This window comes from Carassius carassius, chromosome 2 (assembly GCF_963082965.1).
Source record: "Carassius carassius chromosome 2, fCarCar2.1, whole genome shotgun sequence".
Taxonomy (NCBI): Eukaryota; Metazoa; Chordata; class Actinopteri; order Cypriniformes; family Cyprinidae; genus Carassius; species Carassius carassius.
The window spans coordinates 5,609,073-5,636,152 of NC_081756.1; the positions used below are offsets into that span (position 1 = coordinate 5,609,073).

At 35.0% G+C, this 27,080-nt stretch overlaps 1 protein-coding gene across 1 annotated transcript in view; it reads right to left on the reverse strand.

Moving 5' to 3' along the window:
• The window catches only part of LOC132096067 (carcinoembryonic antigen-related cell adhesion molecule 5-like), a 124,104-nt gene that overhangs the window by 6,898 nt on the left and 90,126 nt on the right, over positions 1-27,080 (reverse strand). The window contains exons 4-16 of the mRNA XM_059501195.1: positions 26,642-26,917; positions 17,203-17,496; positions 15,581-15,913; positions 10,581-10,928; positions 3,741-4,034; positions 3,325-3,435; positions 3,096-3,176; positions 2,942-2,995; positions 2,791-2,850; positions 2,590-2,664; positions 2,437-2,514; positions 2,084-2,137; positions 1,822-1,881 (exon numbers count right to left, since the gene is read on the reverse strand). Coding sequence (XP_059357178.1) covers positions 1,822-1,881; positions 2,084-2,137; positions 2,437-2,514; positions 2,590-2,664; positions 2,791-2,850; positions 2,942-2,995; positions 3,096-3,176; positions 3,325-3,435; positions 3,741-4,034; positions 10,581-10,928; positions 15,581-15,913; positions 17,203-17,496; positions 26,642-26,917 — 2,118 coding nt within the window. The remainder of the gene's footprint in view (positions 1-1,821; positions 1,882-2,083; positions 2,138-2,436; positions 2,515-2,589; positions 2,665-2,790; positions 2,851-2,941; positions 2,996-3,095; positions 3,177-3,324; positions 3,436-3,740; positions 4,035-10,580; positions 10,929-15,580; positions 15,914-17,202; positions 17,497-26,641; positions 26,918-27,080) is intronic.

Here is a 27,080-nt window from a genome sequence, read left to right on the forward strand (position 1 = left end):
TCGCCTATGAAGAACACTGATGACTTGACTTTGCCCATGAAGAACCCTGGTGACTTGACTTTGCCCATGAAGAACCCTGGTGACTTGACTTTGCCCATGAAGAACCCTGGTTACTTGACTTTGCCCATGAAGAACCCTGGTGACTTGACTTTGCCCATGAAGAACACTGGTGACTTGACTTGCCCATGAAGAACACTGGTGACTTGCCTTTGCCCATGAAGATCATTGGTGACTTGCCTTTGCTCATGAAGATCAATGGTGACTTGACCTTGCCCATGAAGATCAATGGTGACTTGACTTTACCTATGAAGAACACTGGTGACCTGACTTTGCCCATGAAGATCAATGGTGACTTGCCTTTGCTCATGAAGATAGTCGGTGACTTGACTTTGCCCATGAAGAACACTGGTGACTTGACTTTGCCCATGAAGAACACTGGTGACTTGACTTTGCCCATGAAGAACACTGGTGATTTGACTTTGCCCATGAAGATCACTGATGACTTTACTTTGCCCATGAAGATCACCGGTGACTTGACTTGACTCCTGAGGTCTAACTGTGGTAGAGTTTAACTCATGCGTGTCAATGGTGACTTGACCTGACTCTGGAGTGTCAATGGTGACTTGACCTGACTCTGGAGTGTCAACGGTGACCTGACCCGACTCTGGAGGGTCAACGGTGACCTGACCCGACTCTGGAGGGTCAACGGGAACCTGACCCGACTCTGGAGGGTCCACGGGAACCTGACTCGACTCTGGAGGGTCAACGGGAACCTGACTCCACTCTGGAGGGTCAACTGTGGTTGTCATCTTGAGCAGAGGCGCTGGACAGGCGGCCATCTTGTGCCATGACTCTGGGTCGGCGCCCATCTTGTGCTGTGGCGCTGGGCTTGCGGCCATCTTGTGCTGTGGCGCTGGGCTGGCGACCACCTTGTGCTGTGGCACTGGGCTGGCGGCCATACTGTGCAGTGGTGCTGGGCTGGCGGTCCTCCTGTCTGTAGACCCCAGTCTAGAGTCGGCCATCCGGCCATCCGAGAGACAGGTGTGGCTGGGGTATCCCACGGAGACCGATGTTGTAGGTAAAAAATGAACTCCCAAAAATCAAAAGCGCCCAGCTGATCCATTTCTCTTTCTGGCACCGGGTCATCCAGACCGGCGTTGAAAAGGTCTTTCAGGGCCGCATCATTATATCCCATTCCACCCGCCAGGGTCCAGAACACTTGTGCCACACCACCCACCTCATTCCCCTCTTGGCGGAGGGTGGTCAATTTGATGAATCTCGCCCTCCGCTCCTCCACACTGGCTGGGGAACAGACACAAAATCCCACACCCCTGGTTCTAGACATGATGGAGTCCTTCTGTAACGATCGGGAACACAGGGACACAGGAGACGAGAGACCCAAAAGCAGTGTACGTTTTAATGGGTAATCCAAAATCAGAATCCAACAAGCAGGGGGTCAAAATCAAAAATCAGTCCAAAACACAAACAAACAAACGAACGAACAGGAACTCGAAAACTAGGAACGCGAGGAAACTGGGTGACGGAAAGTAAGGACTCCATGAAACAAACAGAAACAGAACGGTTAAAATAGGCAGGGTAATGACTATGAAGTGAAGACACCTGACTGCAATTAACAGGAGTGCAATTACTGTAAAGGAAGGGACAAGGCCTAGTGGGAATTGTAGTGCCTGCGATGAGGTGCCTATGGGGAAGTGAGACCACTAGTGGAGACCCAGGGAAACACAGAACAGACGTCGTGACACCCCTGGTTTAGTGGTTCGACAATAATAGTGATGAAGCTTGACTTTGTGTTTGTCTCACCTCTATCTGTGTTCTGCTTCAGTTCAGAGTACAAAGTGTCTCCAGACTCACTGCTCTTCCCTGACAGAGAACAACAGAGAGGCAATGAATCAACATAATGTTATACATTTGCAACACTAATAAATAATAATCCATGATAAGAGAGGTCAGAACATTTTATTTTCTTTAATAGCAGGTTTTAATAAAATGTTTTATTTTCCACACTTTTCCACATGAACTGTAACATACTCATGATAGCATTTGAGACCATCTCTTTATTTACCTCTGTGTTTTTCCTTAGATTTCATTTCAATCAGAACATCAGAAAGTCCAGCACCTTTTATGAAAAAAAAACAGGTTGGTTATCTGACTCTCTAGAGTGTTTTTTTATCATCTCTTAATCTCTTAACATCTTTTAAATACCCAGACTCACTTTTTTCAGTAAAAACATACAGATGTGATTGTTGTGTTTAGATTTTTGCAACATTTCTAAAATTAAACAATTCATTAAGCATGAACTGGCTCTATCAAGCCCTGTTTACAATGTTTATTTTTCTCATATTATAAAATGATTATATCCAAGTTAAATTTGATGAATCATTCATTGTCTTTAGATTCAGTTTGTTGTGTGTTAAACTTTGCCTTTGGTTTTCTTCTTGTCCTGTATATTGATCTCTGCGTAAGTCAAATCACTGGGTCCTGCAGTATTAATATCTACAAAACAGAAGATCAATCAGATAATTCAGAACATTCTGGAAATATTGAACTTCAGGAAAAACTGAATCTTACCTTTACTTTTGCATTTCTTTACTCTTTTTCCAACTTCTGAGTATGTCACATTATTTGAATCTGCAATGGTGTCTTCTGGGTAACAAAAAAATGAACTAGAGTTAAATAAATATTTTTTTATTTAATGAATTAGAAATGTTTGTAGTTTCTAGACTGATGTTTATTTTGTACAGGTGAAGTTAAGAGGGTTTTTTTTTAAACCTTTGTCCATCTTTTTCTTAACCTCTGAATATGTGACATCTGCCAAGGGCTCTGAATCATCTGAAACAAACAAGTCAAGCCAACATGACTGAACGATTGTTAATTTTGTGTGATGTGTAGACTGTTTTTATAATAAGGATAAGGACTCAACCTTTATCTCTATTTTTCACTGTAGTCACGTCATCATAAATGTGATCAGGATCTGCTGGAAACAAACATGCATTTGAGGTAAAATGCAAAGTAGTGCTGAAGAGGAAAAAAGCATGCTTGTGTATGTGTGTATAAAATTAGTTACGGAGGCTGACCAGACTGTAGAGGAAAGTTATCCAGTTGAGATTGAGCAGATTGATTTGGGACTGATGTCTGGTTAATGTTACGCTGTTGATCTATAACAGAAACAAAGAGCATTATGATCACTCGAGAGGATCTGCAGTGACTCTTTAGTCTGATATTTAGATCTTCTCATGATTCTTTACTCAGAAACTTTATTGCTGCTGTTCAGTTGTATTAATCATGTTCTGAAGTGCTCCACACCTTTGTTCTTCTTGTATCTCCACATCAGCAGCAGTGAGAGGAAGAACAACAGACAAACACTCGATCCCACAACCACACCAGTGACCAGAAGAGAAGATAAAGCTGCTGAGACTGGAGAACATGATCAGATCTGTTCATTAGTGACACACTGTATCATAATATTACAATAACACATGAAATCACACAATATTTCCAAACCTCTGTTTTTACTCCCTGTGTCTCTGCTAGTTATAACATTCATTTCTTCAGAAAGATAGTGTTTATCTCTACATCCAGCACATTCTAATAAAACTTTACTTAAAAATGAAGTGTGTTGAAAACAAATAAACAGACAAAACTGACAATTACTTAATTGTAAATGCATCAGTTCATATATTGTAGTGTCTGGAAATGTTGTGTTTATCATATTTACTCACCATTAACAGACAGATTTATTCGTTCACTCTCCTGTGTTGAGTTTGGTCTTCCATCTCTCTGTCCTCTACACGTGTACTGATCCTGATCAGACTCATTCAGTCCTCTGATAGTGAGTGTGTCTCTGTTTACAGTGTAACGCTCAGACGACTGTAACTTTACACTGTTGTTTCCTCCTTTATACCACTCATATTTCCAGTCACTGTGATTAGAGTCTATCACACATGTCAGATTGACTGTCTCTCCAGTTAATACAGAACTGTCTGGAGTCACAACCAGTGTAGATATGGGTAAATCTGTAAAATCAGATAAATAATCAATTTTGAGTGTTATATCCATTTAATTTGTGCAAGTAAAATCTTGTTCTTTACATTCTGTACTAGCTCGTAGATTCAGTGTTAACTGAATGCAATAAGTCTATACATCTATTGTTTTGTCAGAAAAAATGCCTATTTTCGTGCTGTTATGAAGAAATTAATGTGTTCAACTAATACTATTAGTCTAAAAGCCATATCAATAATCGAATAGTGATTTTTGTCCTTTTTAACAGTCTCTGATCCTCATTCACTGTCAATGAAAGGAGAAGCCAGCACATTCAGCTGTAAATAATGTCATTGTGTTCCAGGGAAGAAAGTCATACAGTTCAGTAAAAATATGAGTGTGAGTAAATTATGATACATTTCATTTTTGGGCAAACTATTACTCCAATTGTTGAGAAATGGTTTACTTTTTTTTTTAGAAAGTTAAATCTTTCAGGCACAAATTGGATGAAATACATGTCATCATCAGAGTGACATTCATTGTTGAGATGAAGCTTTTAAACAGTGCACGCTGCCATCCCTGTACATATGCCTCTATCACTCATATTCAGAACTGAACACAAAGTTTGGTTACTTACAAAACTGACAACTGCATTCTGAGCTGAATTTAGCTGCAGTATATAGTTGGTCTTTGTGTTCATCACCTGAGATTGAGCGGTTTGGTTCAGCACACAACTTTTTTTTTTTTTTTCAAAAGGAATTGCACATTGTATTTTCAATTGCGTTTTCCCCATGTGGGCACATAAACGGTGACATAATCCAAATGCAATTACAAATCTTGCATTACCGTTCGCGAATGCACAGTGACTGCCACATTTCAAATAAAAACCGCAAAGTCCATTTACAACTGCATTTCCCATGTCTTACGAGTTATGAGCCTGTCATAATTAAATAGCAATATTAATTACCACATTTGCTTTTTTGCTCTCTCTGCGTCGTGGATGTAACCTGCCAAATTCAGGTGGAATTGCAATTCCTTTTGCATTTGAATTTCCGAATTTTCTACACGGAAATATGTCAATCTATACTAGAGCGTGTGTTTGTATTGGGAGACACCCTTGTGGGTGTTTTCAAACTGCTGGGTATTTCTAAATCATGCAATCAAAATTATTCCCCTTACCTTACCCCACCCCTAAACTTAACCTCAGTATGAAGTCAGCCAATCAGGTATCATGGTGTAAAAACACCCTGATCTGGTAACTCCCATTACTTTCCTGCAGAGAACTATACCTGGTCCCAATTCATAGGCTATTGAATTGGGGGGCCAAGATGGCGTCTGTGCAGACACATTTTGAGCATGTCGTCAGACAATTAAGAGATTAACATGAAACTACTTATGAAAACCCTGAGATAAGGCTCAGGTTAATACAGACATGGTGACTGATGAATGCAAAAGTGTCGACGAGATGGACAAAGAAGAAGAATTTGTGACATCTTTTCCATGTTCTCTGAGTAAAAGTCCACCGGGGGAAAAGGGGAAATTAAAGATGAACATTGATGAGAAAATTGATTCACTCATTAATGCTGTCGCTGAACTTACATCAAAATGTGACGGTACATTCATTTCAGAGAGTTGAGTCCATGGAGAAGGTATTGGGAAATATGGCTTCTTCTATTACCTCTCTTTCTACCACCGTAAGTGAACTGCTACGTGAGAGCAGGTCCCACAAAGAGAAGATTCAAGAAAATAAGCAACTGAAGGAGGTGTGTATGGGGATTCAGAACTACAAAAGAAGATGGGATCTCAGGACTTGCAGGGTAACGGAAAGTAATCCAGACAATGAGAGTAACACATGAGATACTGTTATCAAGATCCTCTCCAAAGTGTCTCCAAAGATCGCGCACAAACTTCCAGATGTTGTGGACTCAGTTCATAGACTGGGACAGAGAAGAGGTGATGGTCATTCCAGAGTGATAATTATTCAGTTCGCCATGCATCTTTATCAAGATACAATGTGGAGAGATGACAAAGACAACCACTATCTGAAGGAAAACAGGCTACACATCAAAGAAGATCCGTCTTCGGAGGAACGAGCCGCAAGAAAAAAAGCATGGCCACTGGTGAAACGTGCAAGAGAAGAGGGCAAGAAGGCCGGCTTTCGAGGAGGATTTGCCTACATTGAAGGCGTGCGCATCAGTGTTCCTGACATTACCTGAGCGGATGCTGCCCGTCGTCAGCGGTTATGGATAGATATCGGGGTCATCGCAAGGTTGTTCTATACTGGTTAATTTGTAAATTTGTTGTAACGGCTGATTACCAGTTTGGTAAGTTCAAATTAATTTCTTTAAATGTTCGAGACATTCGTGATGCTGTTAAAAGAAGAGCTATATTTCTTTTAGAAGACATATAGAAGCTCAAATACTTTTTTTTGTTTTTCAAGAGACTCATTCTTGTGACTCTGATTCGAATTTTTGGAAAACCCAATGAGGAGATTATGAAATTTTTAGTCATGGAACCAATCCTTAAGCAGGTGTCGCAATTTTCTTTAACAAATTAAAAAAGGCAATGTTTTGGAGTCTATTCGTTCAGACAACGGAAGATGGATTATACCGAATGTTATTGTTGGAGTACACAATTTAGAAATGTTTAAGAAGATTTGTGATACAATAACAGGTTTAAAGAAGAAGTATAAGGATGTTATGTAATTATTGGTGGTGATTTCAGCGATGCTCCAGACGATTCTGTTTACCACTTTGCACCCAAACATAGTTCACGAATTTCAGATTTATTTGATTTTATAACACATTAAAAGTTTCTGATGTGTGGAGATATTTGAATCCCAATTGCTATGACTATACTTGGAATAATAGCACTCAAAAAGAGTAGATTACTGGTATATTTCTTATGACTTAATCAACTATGTTTCAGAAACAAAAATTACTTGTGCCCCTCTATCCGATCACAATTAATATCAATCTTTTTTGATGGGTGTAAGAGTAATATGACTCGTGGATACTGGAAATTTAACAACTGTCTACTTTCTGATAATTATTTTGTGGAACAAGTTAAATTGATAGCAAATATTTTTGAAAATGATATTTTACATTTTATTCAAAAGTGGGAGTTATTTAAATTTAAAGTCAGGGTAATTGCTATGAGAAGAGGTAAAGAATTAAAGAAATATAAACTTAAGATTACAGAGATAACAGAGCAGCTTAATACTTTAATTAAACAAAATACTCTACCTGAAGATGACAAGTCTAAATTATATCTTCTTAATTTAGAAATAGATAATCTATATATAGAACTAGCTAAAGGTGCTTATTTGAGATCAAGAGCCAAATGGTTTGAGGAAGGGGAAAGGAATACTAGTTATTTTTTTCTCTTGAAAAAATAAATTCTACAAGATACTCTATTTCATCTTTGAATATAAATGAAAGAATCTCTAATAGTCATTCAGATATAGCATCTTTTGTGTATTCCTTTTATGGAAAACTTTATGCCTCCCATTCTGACAATGAAAAAATAAGCACTTTTTTTACAAACAGTTAAACATTTTGTTCCAACAGTTTCTAATGATTATACTGAATATTGTGAAGATGATATTTCCAAAGCTCAGATCTCTAAAGCTCTTTTTTCAATGAAGAAAGGAAAATGGGTTAACTTTTATGTTGAACTTTATTGTGCCTTTTGGGATCTGATAGAAAACCCTTTATTTAGCATGTATAAAGAATGTTTAGAACAGAAAGAAATGAGCACAACAATGAAACAAGGTATTATCAGTTTAATTCCAAAACCAGACAAAGACCCCTTGATCATTGACAACTGGAGACCAATAACATTATTAAACATTGATTATAAAATTGTAGCCTTAGTTTATGCTACTAGATTAAAGAGTGGTTTAAATAAAATAATTAGAGAATCTCAAACTGGTTTTATGGCGAAAAGCCATATTAGTTCAAATATTAGGCTTATATTGGACCTGTTAGATTATAACATATTTGTTAATTTAGATGCATTATTCCTTGTCTTTTATAAGGAGTCTGACACAACTGATCACCAATTTTTATTCCAGAGTTTACATGCATTTGGTTTTGGATGTTTTACAAAGGCATTAATAGTTCTGTTATATTACAGAACAATAATTCTAGAAGATTCTCCATCAACAGAGGAGTGAGGCAGGGTTGCCCAATTTCCCCATTTTTGTTTTTAATTGTTGTGAAACTATTAGTGATTAGTATAGTTAAAAATCCAAATTTACATGGTATAACATTATTTAATAGAGAAATAAAAGTATCACAATTGGCTGATGATAAAACTTTATTTCTAAAAGATAAGACTCAAATTAAGAATGCAATCAAATTAGTTCAAACTTTTTCTGATGCCTCGGGTCTCCAGAATACATGAAATATTTAGGAATTTATATATCTAAACATTTGACAGTTAGACAGCATCTTAATTTTAATAACAAGATTAAGAAAACAAAAATGATTTTTGACAATTGGTTAAGAAGGGATTTATCTATTTTAGGCAGAATCTTATTAAAAAAAGTTGAAGGTTTATCCAGATTCATTTTTCCTGGGCTGTCTTTATTTGTTCAAGATTCTACTGGTAAAGAAATTAATAGATTATTAGTTAATGTTTGCTGGACAATAAGCACCACCATCTTAAAAAAAAATGATTAGTTGTAAAGAAATCTGGTTTTGAAATGCTGGATTATGTAGACATGAACAATACATTTAAGATTAATTGGATCAAAAGGTGTGTTATTGATACTGATTCAATTTGGTCTTTTATTCCACGTAATATTTTTAAGAAGGTCAGTGGTCTTAAATTTCTGTTAACTTGCAATTTTGTACCATCTAAATTACCTATAAAACTGTCTAAATTCCACGAGCAAGCACTCTTGGACTGGAAATTGTGCTTTGTGTATTTAGATTTTCATTGTCTGGCTATCTGGGACTTCGGTATGGAGTTAAAGGTTAAGATTATAACTTTTCGCTAGTATTCTATCACATTGTGAGTTTATATGAGCACCTTTTGTTGTTTTCTCGTGGTAACTGAAAGAGCGTTTGGACACGGAAGCGCAGCTACGTGGCGTCAGACTTAACAAGCGAATAGAAGCAGTCAAATCTAACAAAACATTGGATCTTTCATTTGGAATCTGGAAGTCACTGTGCGTTCGTGAAAATGCAAGATTTGCAATTACATTTGGATTATGTCACAATTTAAGTGCCCACATGTGGAAAACACAACTGAAAATACAGTTTGCAATTCTTTCTGAAAAAAAAAAATCCTGAATGTTCTTCCATAGACTACATTTACTAATATGTGCAATGCATAATAATTATCAACTACAAGAGACCTTTTTAAAATAAAATGTTTGTTGCTGAGCTAAAATCTGGATGCTGTTTGTGTTCATGTAATAGTAGGGCTGGGTGATATGGCTAAAAAATATATATATCAATAAAATGTTCAGTCAATAACAATAATTTTCACTATAAATTACCTACCTTATTTCTTTCAAGTTTAAAGGCAGATTTCTGCTCCATTAGTGAAAGTTGAAGAAACACCTCTAATTGTGGTTTTAAACTCTTTATGGTCAAAACATGACAAACATTTAACGTTTTTGAACTCTTTACAATTTTCCACTCATTTCTTCATAACAAAATACATATTTTAATAGAAAAAAATAATTTCTTAGTTTCTGCATGTTCTAAGGAGTGATATTGTATCAAGTTATGAAACAGGTTTCTGTTGCCTGAATTTCACATGTATCTTCAGCTCGGTTTGCAGTGCAGTCTGCAATAAAAATATAACATATAAATAAATAATATAATATTTTTTTTTGTCAGAAATGCACATTTGGTATGCGTTAGGATGCAGATGTAAATGTATGTTCATTCTTAAAAACAGTAACATCTGCAAATATTCTAACAACTTAATTTTTATATGGTGAAATTTAAATATTGTAACTGTTTGAGTTTTATTAAAATTAACCACTGTTCTAGATCACCATAACCACAGTTAAAACCACACATACAGCACTGAAATACCATGGTAAAATGTAACTAAGTGCCTATGGTTTCTAGTATGAAAAACAGTGGTCTAAATAAATTTTAGTTCACTAACGCTATAAATTAATGTCAAATAAAGCATATTATATTTAGTTACTCCTTTAACACATTTAATTCATGTCTACATTAATAAGATAATACAATTCGATATGAATATCCCACATTTCGGCCACAATACCATGGTGCAGGGTTAGTAAATTAATGGTAAATGATGGTGATTTGTGGATTGGAACGTCTTTGACTATCGTTGTGTTGTGCTGTGTCGCTCAGTGTTTCTCCTATTTATCAGCACTGTTTCATCTGGTTTTAATCTAGTTTAAATCAGCGAGTCATCTGTGTTCTTCTCTGAATTGAAGCTTCACTCTGGATCTCACAGCTGTTTAGTGTCACGAGTAACACATCTACTCTAGTGATACACATTATATCAAACATTTATAGAAATATAGATATCGTTTTATCGGCCGGCCCTATGTAATAGAGTGAGGACAATGATATAAAACTCACCCGTCACAGAGAGAGAAACAGCAGAGCTTGATTGTGTTGAGTTTGGTCTTTTATCTCTCTGTCCTCTACACGTGTACTGACCCGCATCAGATGTAGTTACTGCTCTGATAGTGAGTGTGTCTGTGTTTACAGTGTAACGCTCAGACGACTGTAACTTTGCACTGCCTTTATACCACTCATAGCTCCAGTCAGATGTCCAGTCATATCTCCAGTAATAGCTCTGGTCATATCTCAGGCCATTTCTCTTACTCCAGTCACTGAAAGACTCAATCACACACTTCAGTCTCACTCTCTCTCCAGTGAATACAGGACTCTCTGGATCTACAGTCAGAGTAGATGTTGGTAAATCTGTGAAGAAAGAAGAAGCAGAGCTCATTCAGTGAACTGAAATATGATCTGATCATCTGAGTTCCTGTGTTTGTGCGACACTGATGTTAAAGAGGAGAGATGTGGAGAACTAAGTAGGAACTATTTCACTAGTAAAGGACAATGATTGTTTAAACTGTTTCATGCTGTCACTTTAACAGAGACTCTTAGCTGGGATGAGGTTATCTCGTGGCTCACAAGAGGCAAAATACATTGAAGTTAACGTTGAGAAGCCACTGAATACGTTTATGAACAGAAATTTCCAATTTTTGCATAAATAAAGAGTCACTGAGCAGCTACAGAAGTCTATTTGTCTTTAGCACACAACACAGAGCTGAAGACTCTTCATGTGGGTCCTCTTACAAAAGCTCCAGTCACCATCCAGAACTCACTAGAGTCACACAGATCTGGAGCAACAAAAGAGTGAGAGGATGACATCAGTTTATTTTATTTATTTATAGGTTTTTGTTTATTTTAATAGCAATATCTGGCAACAGTGCATCGCTGGCATTAGTCTGGCCGTATTTAAAAAGGCAGCGGCTGTTTTCACTAAGTGCAAATATCTATAGATGTTAAAATGGCAGGATTTTCTGCTATTTATAATACCTATTGCAAACATTGGCTATTATCTGCACGTCAGTGCTGTAATACATTATAAAACAGTAGGCTATCCAATAATTAATGAGTGTCAATTTAAATTTTAATTCAAATTATTAAATGGATGCCTACGGAAGTTCTAAGCGGCCATGCATTATTTTTTTCTCGTTATAACTACTTAATTTTCTCGTTATCTCGACATAACGAAAGTCGTTTTCTCATTATAACGACTTAATTTTCTCGTTATCTCGACATAACGAAAGTCATTTTTTCTCGTTATAACTATCATTTTCTCTAAGAAGTTACAAAACTCCACCAGCAGGTGGCACTACAGACCTGAATATAACTGATGGGGTGTTGTACACTGTCCAGTTTACTGTACGTGGACCTTCCTCGTGATCGCTATAATTTGTGCAGTCTTGTTCATTACTGACATTTAATTAATTAATAAATGTTAAATGCTTGAATCAATATGATTATTTTGTGTATTAATTTCTTGCTAGATGCATGAGTTTCACCAACGCATATACATTGTATATATATATAAAATAACTGCTTATCAAAACCAAGGTTGACGTCACTGTATTCTGTTTGCGCCTATATCTTTATTTGTGCTTCTTTTAGGCACATGATTGTTAGTTAATAAGTGGAGATTTTCTGTTTATCTACAGTAGGATGGGATTTAACGATGTAGGCTATTTGTGATGTGCTTCTTTTCCTTATTATTAATCTTTATTGTTAACCATATCGATGAGAAATGTGATGTATATGTAAAGTGCTCAGGCTAATTTAATTCAGTTTTGTTCTATAATGTTTTAATTGTTTTTTTTCTGCACACACACACACACACACACACACACATACACTGCACATGAACGCTCTTTTCAAACAGAAGCTAACGCACATGATATATCTGTCACAGCATATAATGATTACTAAAAGATACAAATTATATATAATTTTATTTCAAATAAAGGGAAAATTAAAAGTGAGTTTAATCCAAGCAGCTATAAAAGATCTTATAATAGTTCTGGTCTAGAATATGGTCTAAATAAAGTCCAGGGACAGGGTGTTGCTGACAAGCTATGAAATTCAGAAAAAAAGTGATATTACTTGTCACAAACGTTATCAACGCTATCAAAACACTGTCTAAAACTAGTGCAAAGACCTGTAAAACAAGTAGATTAGGGTACAGAATGAAATGAAATGGCCATTAAGAAGTCTATGCTACGTCATTCAGTATAGTAGTTAAACTTTCACAAATCATGCTATTAGACAAAGTTATCAGTTATATAATGGTTATAAATGAAAACAATAACAGCAAAATGTATGGTTGCATAAATAATAATCAACTGATAAAATTATCCACCCCATAAATATAGTAAAGTATCAACAAACTGATGCAATAAATAGGGTATGATTTAAAAATGAGCATCCCTCCAAAAACATCTACATTTCTGTCTCTTTTCAAGTGTCACAGTATATAATTAGTTGTATTCATATGGGTTATTATAGCACAATTATATAATAAGGGGGTTATTATAGAAACCCCCTTGACCTCACTGATTTTCAAAGCCTGGCTACGGCCATGTTCAAAGCCAAAGGACTTTTAAAGTGACTTTTATGAGACTTTCAGGGATTAAAAGACCTCTTTTCATGACAAGCGACCAACGAGGTATTTGTTTGTAAAATGTAACGAAAGTATCAGTTATAGCGTTAAATGCCATTTTTGTGTTGATGTTTTTGTACTTTGCTCATTTCTGAATGCATTTCTCACGGCGTAAAGACGACCCGAAGAATTAAACTGTTTCAAGGAACCAAGCTGTGTCTGTTGTTGTGAAGAGAGTTTCAATGCTCTTTCACACAGCTCAGGTTTTCTGCTGGTTTGTAATCTCTTCTCAGTTGTAAATATAGGTTCATCTTTTTTTGTACTGTAGTAGCATCTTTCAAACAGATGATGTAATTTCCTGTAGTTGTATAATGTGTTTGGGTCACTGATATTCAGTGCTTACAGATATTCAGAGCTCTTTATGAAAACTGATTAATAAGGGGATTGTCCTAATAATCAGCTCTGCTTGAGTTGTTTGGTGGTGCTTGGTTTACTTTTAGGATGCTCTTACAAATCTGAGTGTGCAGAGTGTGAATTTCCCATTTAGAAAATCATTAGGTTTTTAGGGATCCCCTTATCTCGCTGCCATAAAGAGCAATTTGTTTGATTATTGATCTCAGGATTTTTAGCCAGGTTTGAATTTGACTTTCATTTGATTTGTATTTTTAATAATGTAAAAGACTCTCATTGCTTTTACTTTCAGATCATTCACAGCCAGATTCCTGTTGAATTTATTTTGAGACCCAGATAAGTGTATTCGTGTGTGTTGGAGGACCTGTTTTCCTGCTCTACAGGTGTATTTGTTTTCCCTACACCTGGATATATTTTGAGAAATCATTATTCTAGTTTAAGGTTAAATCTAAGAGCCCATGTTGTGCCAGGAGCATTCAAATTAATGATTTTGCCAATTTGTTTATATAGATTGTGACGAGCATCCCGATTTCACATCAGCGTTGCCCTGCCCACACACACAGAGAAAATATCTCGTAAGACTGCAATATAGCAAATTTTGATAATATGTGAGATGGGGAGAGCAACTTTTGTGCCACTATGCAACTGAAAAATTTCTCCAGATTGACAAGTGTGGACCGCTTTAACAACAAATCAACAAGAGCTGGGGAAGCGCTGGTGGACCCTGACATTTATCAAACCAAAAATATCTAAATCTTGACAAAAGTATTCTTTTATAATTTCTGAATATATCTAAAAGCAAAACCTAATAAAAATGAAGAAATTATGTAAAAAAAAAAAAAAAAAAAAGGAATCCTATAGTCAAGGTATCTTAGTTTAAGAGTGATTCAGCACCAATCTGAGAGCAACTCTGAGTGAGGAAAAGACAAAACTTTCATTTTAGTGAAGAGGCGGGGCTGAGCATGTCTGTAAAATCACCAACCACCATTTCAAAGCATTAGACCCAGAGTCTGGTGATGTCTATGAGCTGCAGACGCACTGCTCTGATTAATGTCATGCAAGGGATCTGCAACTAAATATTAGCTTTTAATCTTTTACTGCCTTATATTCAACTGTTCCAATACTTTTGATCACATCAAACAGTGGGATGAACTCTAAAAGTGCTGTCATTTTTATTTGGTAAAACATGTATGTGTCGAAAGACCTAATAATAAAATGTGACATTCTGTGGTTTTGTTGCATATTCATCTTTTAATCATATTTGCAAATGTCTTGACTCCACAGCAGAGAAAGCAATTTTGTCTTTTCTGTTCCAATACGTATGGAGGGAACTGTATAAAGATTTTAGCAAAAACCTTACAGATAGATAGATAGATAGATAGATAGATAGATAGATAGATAGATAGATAGATAGATAGATAGATAGATAGATAGATAGATAGATAGATAGATAGATAGATAGATAGATAGATGTTGTGTCTTGTTTTCTGCAACATTTCTTCACCCTTTCCTTCTTTCAGCTATTTTCTCGTCTTGATAATAAACTCTTCCGCTTCTTAAAAGTCCTCTTCCCTACTTCTAACACTTTTAAGGGTTGAGATGCTTTGTGAATAAATTTTATCTTTACTGGGATCTTCTCTTTAATTGTAAGGGGAAACATTCACTTATCTTATCAGACAGAAGCCTTTATCTTCACCTTTATCGTGTCTCTCTGTTTTTATCAGGATGAGTTTTGTGTTTTTAAGATTACTTCAAATGTAAAATACATGTTGAGATTCCTGCAGTTAGTTTCTTTGTGTTTTGCTCGAACTGTTTTGAACACGTGTAAAAATCCCATTAGTAAGTTACAATATTATTAAACAGTATTAAATAAATATTAAAGAGTATAAAACAGAATTAAACTCTCTAAAGAAAAGACAAGTGTATTTATCAGCAGTGTGAATGTAACATCTGAGAATCTCTCATCAGATCTGTAACATTTAGAGAGAGTTTATGAGGACGATGATATTAAACTCACCCGTCACTGAGAGAGAAACAGCAGAGCTTGATTGTGATGAGTTTGGTCTTTTATCTCTCTGTCCTCTACACGTGTACCGACCCGCATCAGATGTAGTTACTGCTGTGATAGTGAGTGTGTCTGTGTTTACAGTGAGACGATCAGACGACTGTAACTTTACACTGCCTTTCCACCACTCATATCTCCAGTCAGGTGTCCAGTCATATCTCCGGTCTGTCAGGCCATTTCTCCATCTCCAGTCTCTGTTAGACTCAATCTCACACGTCAGACTCACTCTCTCTCCAGTGAATACAGCAGTGTCTGGAGTCACAGTCAGAGTAGATCTGGGTAAATCTGTGAAGAAAGAAGAAGCAGAGCTCTGATCTGATCATCTGAGTTCCTGTGTTCATGTGACACTGATGTTAAAGAGGAGAGATGTGGAGAGAGTGATGCTCTCTTCTATGAACAATGTGTTTTAACATTAGATCATCAGACTTACAGTAAATATGTTGTTTTCAGAGAAGGGCATAAATACATGAAAAATACAAAAATATCATATGGAAAAATTGATTTAAATACAAATACAGAATTTTTTTTTGAAAATACAGAAAGTACATGTGAAACTGGCAATCCAGTGAAGTTATCTGTATAGGCCCTGGACCTTTTCTGAATGCAAAAAATAATTATATATATATATATATATACTCTTAGATGTGTAGAACCGCTTTTGTTTTAATTTTACACATCTTCCCTTCCCCTGACATGTAAGAATTGCAAAACACTATTTCTTTTTTTTCCTTTTAGTTCTTGTTGTATATAAAGTTTATTCAAATTAGAACGTTTATATAAATGTATATATTAAAATTAGAAATTGTTTATATAGCATTTAACTTTATATGCTCCAAGGATTTTTTTTATTTTTATTTTTATTTTTGTGCTGTATCATTCATCAGTGTCTTCATAAATGCACTCAATCATTAAACTAAACTGATGCTGACAGACAGTGATTAAAATAATTATTTTTTTCTCTATAAACATATTTGCATAAACAGGTGAAAACAATCAATTAATTTTGTAAAGGTGACATTCATTGAGCACCAGGTTTGCACGGCTTACTTCTGTGTTGAAATAAAGTTACACTCAATCTTAAAAAGCTGTCTGCTGCCAGAGAGATTGTGAAGAGAGGATGGGGATCTTCTTTCAAAGCTAGCCTTTCCAAAATCACCTACCCTAACTTTAACTGAAGGCAAATGTGAATGATAAACTATTTTAACTTTAACATGTACAATTGACCATGACATCCTCACCTTATATTACTCCAGGAAAGTCTCTCACTCAACACTGAGTTGTATGTGTATGTATTGTATGTTCTCATGTGATGAATGTCGTGTCTGAACTATCTGATTCACCAAATCACACCCTGATAAAGAGGCTGACTGGCACAAAGTAGTTTATGCATTTTGAAAATACAAAAATACTCATCTTCAATGTATTTACAAATTACATTTGATTTTTAGTATTACACAATATAATAGTATTTTGTATTTCAAAAATGTATGTTAAATACATGTATCTGAAATACAGATACATCTGAATTCTCATGTAGAAGCGAGAGTTTATGAGGACAATGATATTAAACTCACCCGTCACTGAGAGATAAACAGAGCTTGATTGTGATGAGTTTGGTCTTTTATCTCTCTGTCCTCCACACGTGTACTGACCCGCATCAGATGATTCAGATCGTTCAATAGTGAGAGTGTTTCTGTTTACAGTGTGACGCTCAGACGACTGAAATATTGAAGTGTAGTATGTGTTTCCTTTCCACCACTCATATCTCCAGTCTCTGTGATCAGACTCAATCACACACGTCAGACTCACTCTCTCTCCAGTGAATACTGTTTTGTCTGGAGTCACAGTCAGTGTAGATCTGGGTAAATCTGTGAAGAAAGACAAAAATATAAACAGCCCTTTCAGTGGAAAGAATTACTTTGTAAATGTGTTATGAAACTATATAGTTTATACATTAATGTAATTTCATAATGCTGGTGTTTAATGTAAGTATAGTGGTAAGTTTCGTGATCTCAGTTTATTTGAGGAGGCTGTGGCTCCGTCATGAAGCATCTCAGGATTCTCAATAACAGTCTCTGTGCTGCTTCAACAGAGCGACTATCCGTCTGTGTTATTATTTTCTTTTCTTTCTTTTTTTCATGTATAATTAAAATAATTTATCATTTAGTTCTTCAGTTTAATCCATTATTCATTAGTATTATTTTTCTTACTTTACCTGCTTGTGCAATGCTTTCTATTGTTGTTATGATTCTTTGGTTTAAAATCATATTTGCCTCCGTCAGGAAGAGAACGTCTATATTTCAGGTGTTTAACGTCACAGATTGATGTTGTTTGAAACAGCTCTGTCTCAGGATCTGATAAAGTGACTGGATGGAGATCTCTAACATCTGAATGTAGTGTTAGATCAGGAATGGACTTGAATAAGAGTTTTGTAATTCAGGAGCACGTTGTCAGTTATTCCTTCCTTGTAGGCTATTATTATTATTATTATTATTATTTATTATTATTTTATATATAGGCTTACAACATTAAACCAAACATATAGAATCTATATTTAATTAACATTGATTCATTAAAACAGCTCGCAGTACAATCCGTGGCGTTCAGCCTGAGCTCGGGTCAAGCACATGAAGAAGATAATTTTTCATGTGAAGACGGGTCAAGTACAAAGACTGGTTTACATAGGCCTAATAAATAATAGTCTGTAGCATTCAAATTCAAGTAGCCAACATTGTGAAAGGGAAACATTTGGATTCGTACCAAATGAGAGAGTAAGGAAGAAGATTATAGGGCCAAATAATAATACTAATACTAATAATAATAATAATAATAATAAAAACCTTTTCCAGAATAAAGCCTATAATGCGAGATTAAACTCATTAAATATCCAGAAAAATTTAGAAATGAAATATTGAGAATAAAAATAATGAAATATCGAGAATAAAGTCGTTCAGTCAACTTCATCTTTGCAGCCGACACTGACTCAGAAAATGGTTTAGTAATAAGTAGCTTATATAAAATCTTCTATTTATGCAATCCGCTTCAACGCGGAATAGGCTATAGCCTATAAAACACTTGTTTAGTATAGTTTAGTTTAAGTTAATTTAATAATTTAATTAACTATGAATGTGGGAAGTCGTGGCCTAATGGTTAGAGAGTCGGACTCCCAATCGAAAGGTTGTGGGTTCGAGTCCCGGGCCGGCAGGAATTGTGGGTGGGGGGAGTGCATGTACAGTTATCTCTCCACCTTCAATACCACGACTTAGGTGCCCTTGAGCAAGGCATTGAACCCCCAACTGCTCCCCGGGCGCCGCAGCATAAATGGCTGCCCACTGCTCCGGGTGTGTGTTCACAGTGTGTGTGTGTGTGTTCACTGCTCTGTGTGTGTGCATTTCGGATGGGTTAAATGCAGAGCACAAATTCTGAGTATGGGTCACCATACTTGGCTGAATGTCACTTCACTTTCATGTGCGATCACTGATGGCTTAAATGAGCGATTACAATTGCCCTTTTATTATTATTAATAATAATAAATAGTCACTGTTTTTCTTTGGCTCAGATGCGTGTGGATCGCTAGCTCTGTGTGCGTGTGTGGATTGGGAAAAACTTAAAGGGCAGAACCAAAGTGTCAAAATTCAAATGAATCAAATAGAATCGACCCAGAAGAGACGTGGATGAATGCATACGCGTTGCCTGATCCACAAATGCACATTTGAATCACTACATGCTCAAATTATGATGATTTTTAATACAAACTATAACATTTGTATTCACAAATATGTCTCTATTTGAACAAAATGTTCATTACATGTAATTCTTAACTCTGCAGACACCGGTTGAAAAGCATTTGTTTCAGTGTAGTGACGCACATTCACAAATTTTTCAAATCGTGTGCACGTTAATGAATTGCACTTGGCCTTGTTCATTAGTAGTTGTGAGTGTGGGGGACATGAAATGCTGAAAACTGCGAAAAATAAAGTCTCAAAATCCAAAGGAACCGAACAAGATCGACTCGATCTAGACATCATTTAATGCACGCGTGTCACCCGATTCACATATGCATGATTCCTTTTTGCACGAGCAATTTATGATATATTAATGCAGAACAGAACACTTTTATTCGCAAACATGTCTGTACAAATCGCTGCACAATCATTTAATCCCGAATCAAATTGAAAGACATTTGTTTGTTGTTCGTGATATACATGTATAATGTAGGTAGTACATTGATATTTTGTGCATCTATTAATCATTTTGAATCTAATTTCATCTCATAGATGTAGGGCTGAACAGGAAAGTTATCAATGTGTCTGTTCAGTAACTAATGATGAAAGCAGAGAGGCATTTCAGTTGTTCACGGTGGACTGTCTGACTTAAAGGGACAGGTCACCCAAAAAATTTAATCTTGTCATCATTTACACACCCACAAGCTGTTCTTAAACTGCAATGATTTGTTTCTTCTTTTGAACATAAAAGAAGATAATTTAAATAATGTGGGTAACCAAACAGTTTCCGGTCCCCAATGATTTTTTTTCTTACTATGTTTATATTATGTTTTCTCGTGGTTATTCACTGATCATTTGTGTCCTTCATGTGAAAATCATTCACAGTTCTTGAATGGAAAACGCTAATCTTAGTTAATCTTAATGCAGATAATCTTAAATACTGAAAGCACTCTTTGTCTGTTGTTTGTAATATGTTTCTATGCTCCTCTTTATTATTTGATGCTTGATTGAATGTTTTGAAGTTATAACAATTTAAAATTCTTAACATACAAATTTTTTTAATTATTTATATTTTTTTTCAATTTGTAATTATTGTTAAATGTACTTAATTACTTATGTAAGGATATGTAAATGTAAGGATTTTAAGATTATCAAGTCGGTGAACTTATTAATTAATTAATAAGGGGAAAAAGTAGATCAAGAATCGTTCTGGAATCGGATCGTGACTCCCAGAATCAGATCGGATCAGATTGTGATGTAACTAAAGATTCCCACAACCTACTAGAAAGTGTTAAAGATGGAGAAGTTCACTGGAAAGTCTTTAATATTACAATTTACATGATATTAAATGAGAACCTCCTAGAGAAAACTGCTACACACTCAAGATGTGTTCAACACACAGTCGATGTATGACTTCATAAGGGTTTTTGTTCTGTTTAAATGTAGTTTTCAGTGTCCTGTTTCCTGTTTTCCCAGGTACCTGAGTTCCCTAGTTAGTCTTCTTGGATGTTGTTAGTGCCACACATCTGTTTCTGTTCTTCATCATTACACTCTTTCTAGTATTTCAGCCCTTAGTTTTCCTCAGTTCTCTGTCTGTTCTAGTCTTGGATGGTGTTTGTATATTCTTACTCCTGAGTTTACCTGTTCCTGTAGCATTTACTTGTTAAAAGACTGTTTCTTGATCTTTCTATCATCTTGCACCTCATTTCAATCATGAGAGACGTCACATTTAGTCGTTTCTGTCCGTGCAGCAGATTCACTCTCAATGTGGATGTGAGTCACCTCAGTTATATACAGTTGTGAGTCTAATTCATTGGCTCTTAATTCTGGTTTTGGGGATGTGTCTTTGTGTGGTTTTGCACGTCTCTCTTATTTAACACCTGACTGTCTGACTAACAGAGAGCTAGATGAACTGAACTGAGTGAGTCAGATAAAGGAGACATTAATGTTCAGATTGGGTCTCCAGCAGCAGGATTAAGAAGCTCTAATAACTGAACTGTGTGTGAATCTAACTGTATTCAGCTTTCTAAAACAAGTTTAAAATCACTAATAACTGAACTGTGTGTGAATCTAACTGTATTCAGCTTTCTAAAACAAGTTTAAAATCACTAATAACTGAACTGTGTGTGAATCTAACTGTATTCAGCTTTCTGAAACAAGTTTAAAAACACTTATAACTGAACTGTGTGTGAATCTAACTGTATTCTGCTTTCTAAAACAAGTTTAAAATCACTAATAACTAAACTGTGTGTGAATCTAACTGTATTCAGCTTTCTAAAACAAGTTTATAATCACTAATAACTGAACTGTGTGTGAATCTAACTGTATTCTGCTTTCTAAAACAAGTTTAAAATCACTAATAACTGAACTGTGTGTGAATCTAACTGTATTCAGCTTTCTGAAACAAGTTTAAAAACACTAATAACTGAACTGTGTGTGAATCTAACTGTATTCAGCTTTCTGAAACAAGTTTAAAAACACTAATAACTGAACTGTGTGTGAATCTAACTGTATTCAGCTTTCTGAAACAAGTTTAAAATCACTAATAACTGAACTGTGTGTGAATCTAACTGTATTCAGCTTTCTGAAACAAGTTTAAAATCACTAATAACTGAACTATGTGTTAATCTAACTGTATTCAGCTTTCTGAAACAAGTTTAAAATCACTAATAACTAAACTGTGTGTGAATCTAACTGTATTCAGCTTTCTGAAACAAGTTTAAAATCACTAATAACTGAACTGTGTGTGAATCTAACTGTATTCAGCTTTCTAAAACAAGTTTAAAATCACTAATAACTGAACTGTGTGTGAATCTAACTGTATTCAGCTTTCTAAAACAAGTTTAAAAACACTAATAACTTAACTGTGTGTGAATCTTACTGTATTCAGCTTTCTGGAACAAGTTTAAAAACACTAATAACTGAACTGTGTGTGAATCTAACTGTATTCAGCTTTCTGAAACAAGTTTAAAATCACTAATAACTGAACTGTGTGTGAATCTAACTGTATTCAGCTTTCTGAAACAAGTTTAAAATCACTAATAACTGAACTGTGTGTGAATCTAACTGTATTCAGCTTTCTAAAACAAGTTTAAAATCACTAATAACTGAACTGTGTGTGAATCTAACTGTATTCAGCTTTCTAAAACAAGTTTAAAATCACTAATAACTGAACTGTGTGTGAATCTAACTGTATTCAGCTTTCTAAAACAAGTTTAAAATCACTAATAACTGAACTGTGTGTGAATCTAACTGTATTCAGCTTTCTAAAACAAGTTTAAAATCACTAATAACTGAACTGTGTGTGAATCTAACTGTATTCAGCTTTCTGAAACAAGTTTAAAAACACTAATAACTGAACTGTGTGTGAATCTAACTGTATTCAGCTTTCTGAAACAAGTTTAAAATCACTAATAACTGAACTGTGTGTGAATCTAACTGTATTCAGCTTTCTAAAACAAGTTTAAAATCACTAATAACTGAACTGTGTGTGAATCTAACTGTATTCAGCTTTCTAAAACAAGTTTAAAAACACTAATAACTGATCTGTGTGTGAATCTTACTGTATTCAGCTTTCTGAAACAAGTTTAAAAACACTAATAACTGAACTGTGTGTGAATCTAACTGTATTCAGCTTTCTGAAACAAGTTTAAAATCACTAATAACTGAACTGTGTGTGAATCTAACTGTATTCAGCTTTCTGAAACAAGTTTAAAAACACTAATAACTGAACTGTGTGTGAATCTAACTGTATTCAGCTTTCTAAAACAAGTTTAAAATCACTAATAACTGAACTATGTGTGAATCTAACTGTATTCAGCTTTCTGAAACAAGTTTAAAATCACTAATAACTGAACTGTGTGTGAATCTAACTGTATTCAGCTTTCTAAAACAAGTTTAAAATCACTAATAACTGAACTGTGTGTGAATCTAACTGTATTCAGCTTTCTAAAACAAGTTTAAAATCACTAATAACTGAACTATGTGTGAATCTAACTGTATTCAGCTTTCTGAAACAAGTTTAAAATCACTAATAACTGAACTGTGTGTGAATCTAACTGTATTCAGCTTTCTGAAACAAGTTTAAAATCACTAATAACTGAACTGTGTGTGAATCTAACTGTATTCAGCTTTCTGAAACAAGTTTAAAAACACTAATAACTGAACTGTGTGTGAATCTAACTGTATTCAGCTTTCTGAAACAAGTTTAAAAACACTAATAACTGAACTGTGTGTGAATCTAACTGTATTCAGCTTTCTAAAACAAGTTTAAAATCACTAATAACTGAACTGTGTGTGAATCTAACTGTATTCAGCTTTCTGAAACAAGTTTAAAATCACTAATAACTGAACTGTGTGTGAATCTAACTGTATTCAGCTTTCTGAAACAAGTTTAAAAACACTAATAACTGAACTGTGTGTGAATCTAACTGTATTCAGCTTTCTGAAACAAGTTTAAAAACACTAATAACTGAACTGTGTGTGAATCTAACTGTATTCAGCTTTCTAAAACAAGTTTAAAATCACTAATAACTGAACTGTGTTTGAATCTAACTGTATTCAGCTTTCTAAAACAAGTTTAAAATCACTAATAACTGAACTATGTGTTAATCTAACTGTATTCAGCTTTCTGAAACCAGTTTAAAATCACTAATAACTGAACTGTGTGTGAATCTAACTGTATTCAGCTTTCTGAAACAAGTTTAAAATCACTAATAACTGAACTGTGTGTGAATCTTACTGTATTCAGCTTTATTCAAGTTTAAAATCACTAATAACTGCACAGTATCTGTCCTATAAAGCAGGGTTAACCAAACTGAGGTTTGTGAGAAAACTGCAGGGGGTTGTTAGTTGATGAAAAACTAATAATTAAATCATAAAAATAATTAAATCATAAAAATATTTAAAAATAAATAAATAAATAAAAAACAAATCAAAATAAAACACAAAAGTATTAAATGCTTAATTTGTTCATCTGCATGTCATGTGACCATTAACTAGGGCTGGGTAATATGGCCAAAAATTATGACAATATTTTTTTTTTTTCATACCAGTCAGTATCGATAATTATCAGGATAGATGTCAAATTTAATTAGTTTCAAGTTTAAAGGCAGATTTTTGCTCCAATTTGAAAGTTGTAAAAACCAGACGTCGTCTTGTGGTTTTAAACTATTCTTTATGATCAGAACATGACAAACACTTTGTTTGTGTATTATATATACACTTTTACAGTTTTTTACTTAACAAAATAAATATTTTAATAAAAAAAATGTTCTTAGTTCAGCATGTTTTAATGAGTAATACAGTTTCAAATCAAGAAACAGGTTTGTGTTCCCTGATAATATTTATAATTAGTTTTTCTTAATTTTTCTCCTTGAAACACACATTTGATAGTAGCTTGAGTTAGGAAGTAGATGTAGATTTATGTTCAGTATCAAAATCAGTAATATCTGTAAAAATAGCAATCTCATTTGGGGAAATTTAACCCTGACTGTTTGAGGTGCTTTTAACCTTTGGTCTTCCATATTAGCATACATTTAGATCATGATAATCAATTAAAACCACAATTACAGCACCTCAATACCATGGGAAAAATGGAATATGGCTTCTAGGTATTTGAATAAGAAAACAGTGTAAATACATTTAAACGCTAAACGATAGCTTGATCACAAAATTACTGTCATTCTATTCCATTATTCCTGCTTCAATGTCTGCATTAATAACATAATACAATTCGACACAAACATTCAGATTTCTGACACAACATCACTACAGAAATCTGGTAAATGATGGTGATTTGTAGATTAAAAAGTCTTCTCACTGTATCACAGTATTTCTGCTGTTCGTCAGCACTGTATCATCTGACTGTAAACTGAGTTATTTGTGTTCCTCGCTGAATTCAAGAGCTTCACACTGATCTCAGAGCAGCGATGTTTGATCGAGATTCATCAGTGAGAAACGCATCTGGAAGCTCGCGCTGCTGTTTGAACTTTGACCCGAGCAGATAAACGGTCCTAGTGAAGCACTTTAAATGACTAGAGCTCTTTCGTTCTGCATTTGCCTCATAAACATTGTATCGAACATTTATCAAACTCTTATTATTGTTTATCGAGGAAATTTATATTATAATTTATATTTATATTATATTTATCATCCAGCCCTACCATTAACTGATATTAGAGAGCAGTGAACATGCAACTGTTGTTAAATTATTGAAATATTGGTTGCACTTTATTTTACAGTACGTGTACTAACATGTACTTATAGTGTACTTACAGTGTATTTATCTAAGAAAGTTCCGGTAATACAAGGTAACTACATGGGGTAGGGTTAGGTTTAGGGTAAGTATCTAGTTATTACACAGTTATTGTAATTGCTATAATAAGTACATAGTATGAACATAAGGAACAGGACTGTAAAAAAAAAAGTGCTACTGAAATATTAATAAAAAAAAATCTGGCATATTTCAAGTAAATATTTTACGTCAAAAGCGTTCAGCTAAAAATAAAATGAAATGAAAAAGGTTTGTAAATCACTGCTTTACAGAAAATGAATAAAGGCCCTTTCAAGAGCGATAACTTTAAAGACAACTGCACTACAAAGTTTTCATAGTTTTAATTCTAACAGACCAGCAGAGTTACACCACAAAATAACAATAAAAACAAAGGAATTACCGTAATTCCTCAAATAAAAACCGGTAGTCATTAAACGCCGGTCTCTTATAGTGGCCGGGGGCGTGGTCAACATGGCCAAATAACGAACGTACACGAGTCAAGAACCAGCTACATCGGTTTTCGGATCATCAGTACACTGAACCGAGAACCGTTTCTGTCGGATGTGACTGATTAGAGAACCGAGGAGCTGATGCAGACCGACACAGAGCGTCTGAACTGATCTGATTCTTTTGGTGATTGATTCTGAACTGATTCTGTGCTAATGTTATGATCTCTGTCCACTGGAACGCTATCGCTTTTAATTTAAAACAGGTTATTTAAAACAATTTCTTATCAAACTGATGGAATTAGAAATAAAGGCCTGCCTCTAATAAATGCCTGCTTCAAATAAAAGCCTCTTACCTTCTGCCCCGGCTTTTATTTGAGGAATTACGGTATATCATTGATTGATTTTGAGTAATAAAAACTCTGACAGCAAATCTGAATCCAACTTTAAAGAGCTTAAAGCATTTGAAGTGACAGATGACAAAACTGCAGTGTAGAAATATAAACTGTACTGAGCTACAAATATTGTTTTTAATAAGCATTAAACAGATGTGAATCTGCAGACTGACCTGATACAGTCAGTGTAAGAGCAGCACTGGTGTGTGATGTCTGTGAGTCTGATCTCTCTCCTCTACAGCTGTATTCACCGCTGTCAGACACTTCAGCTGTGAAACTGATCTCTGCTGTTGTTGTTGTTCTGTATGGATAGCGAGTGTCTCCATCTTTAAACCAGCTGTATCTCCACTGAATGACTCCTCCTCTCTGTATGTCACATGTGAGAGTGACTGTCTCTCCTCTGAACACACGCTGATCTGGAGACACCTTCACTACAGCTTCTGGTCTCTCTGTATTAATACACAGATGAGGAAATATTGAAGAAATGTATCATGATCACTATTTTTAACAAATAAGAAAAATACTGCACTGTTAAGAAATTTTCTGTACTTTCTACAGTTATTAATGTAAATTCCCTTAAAAGCAAATAATCTTAATTCATTTTGAACCATG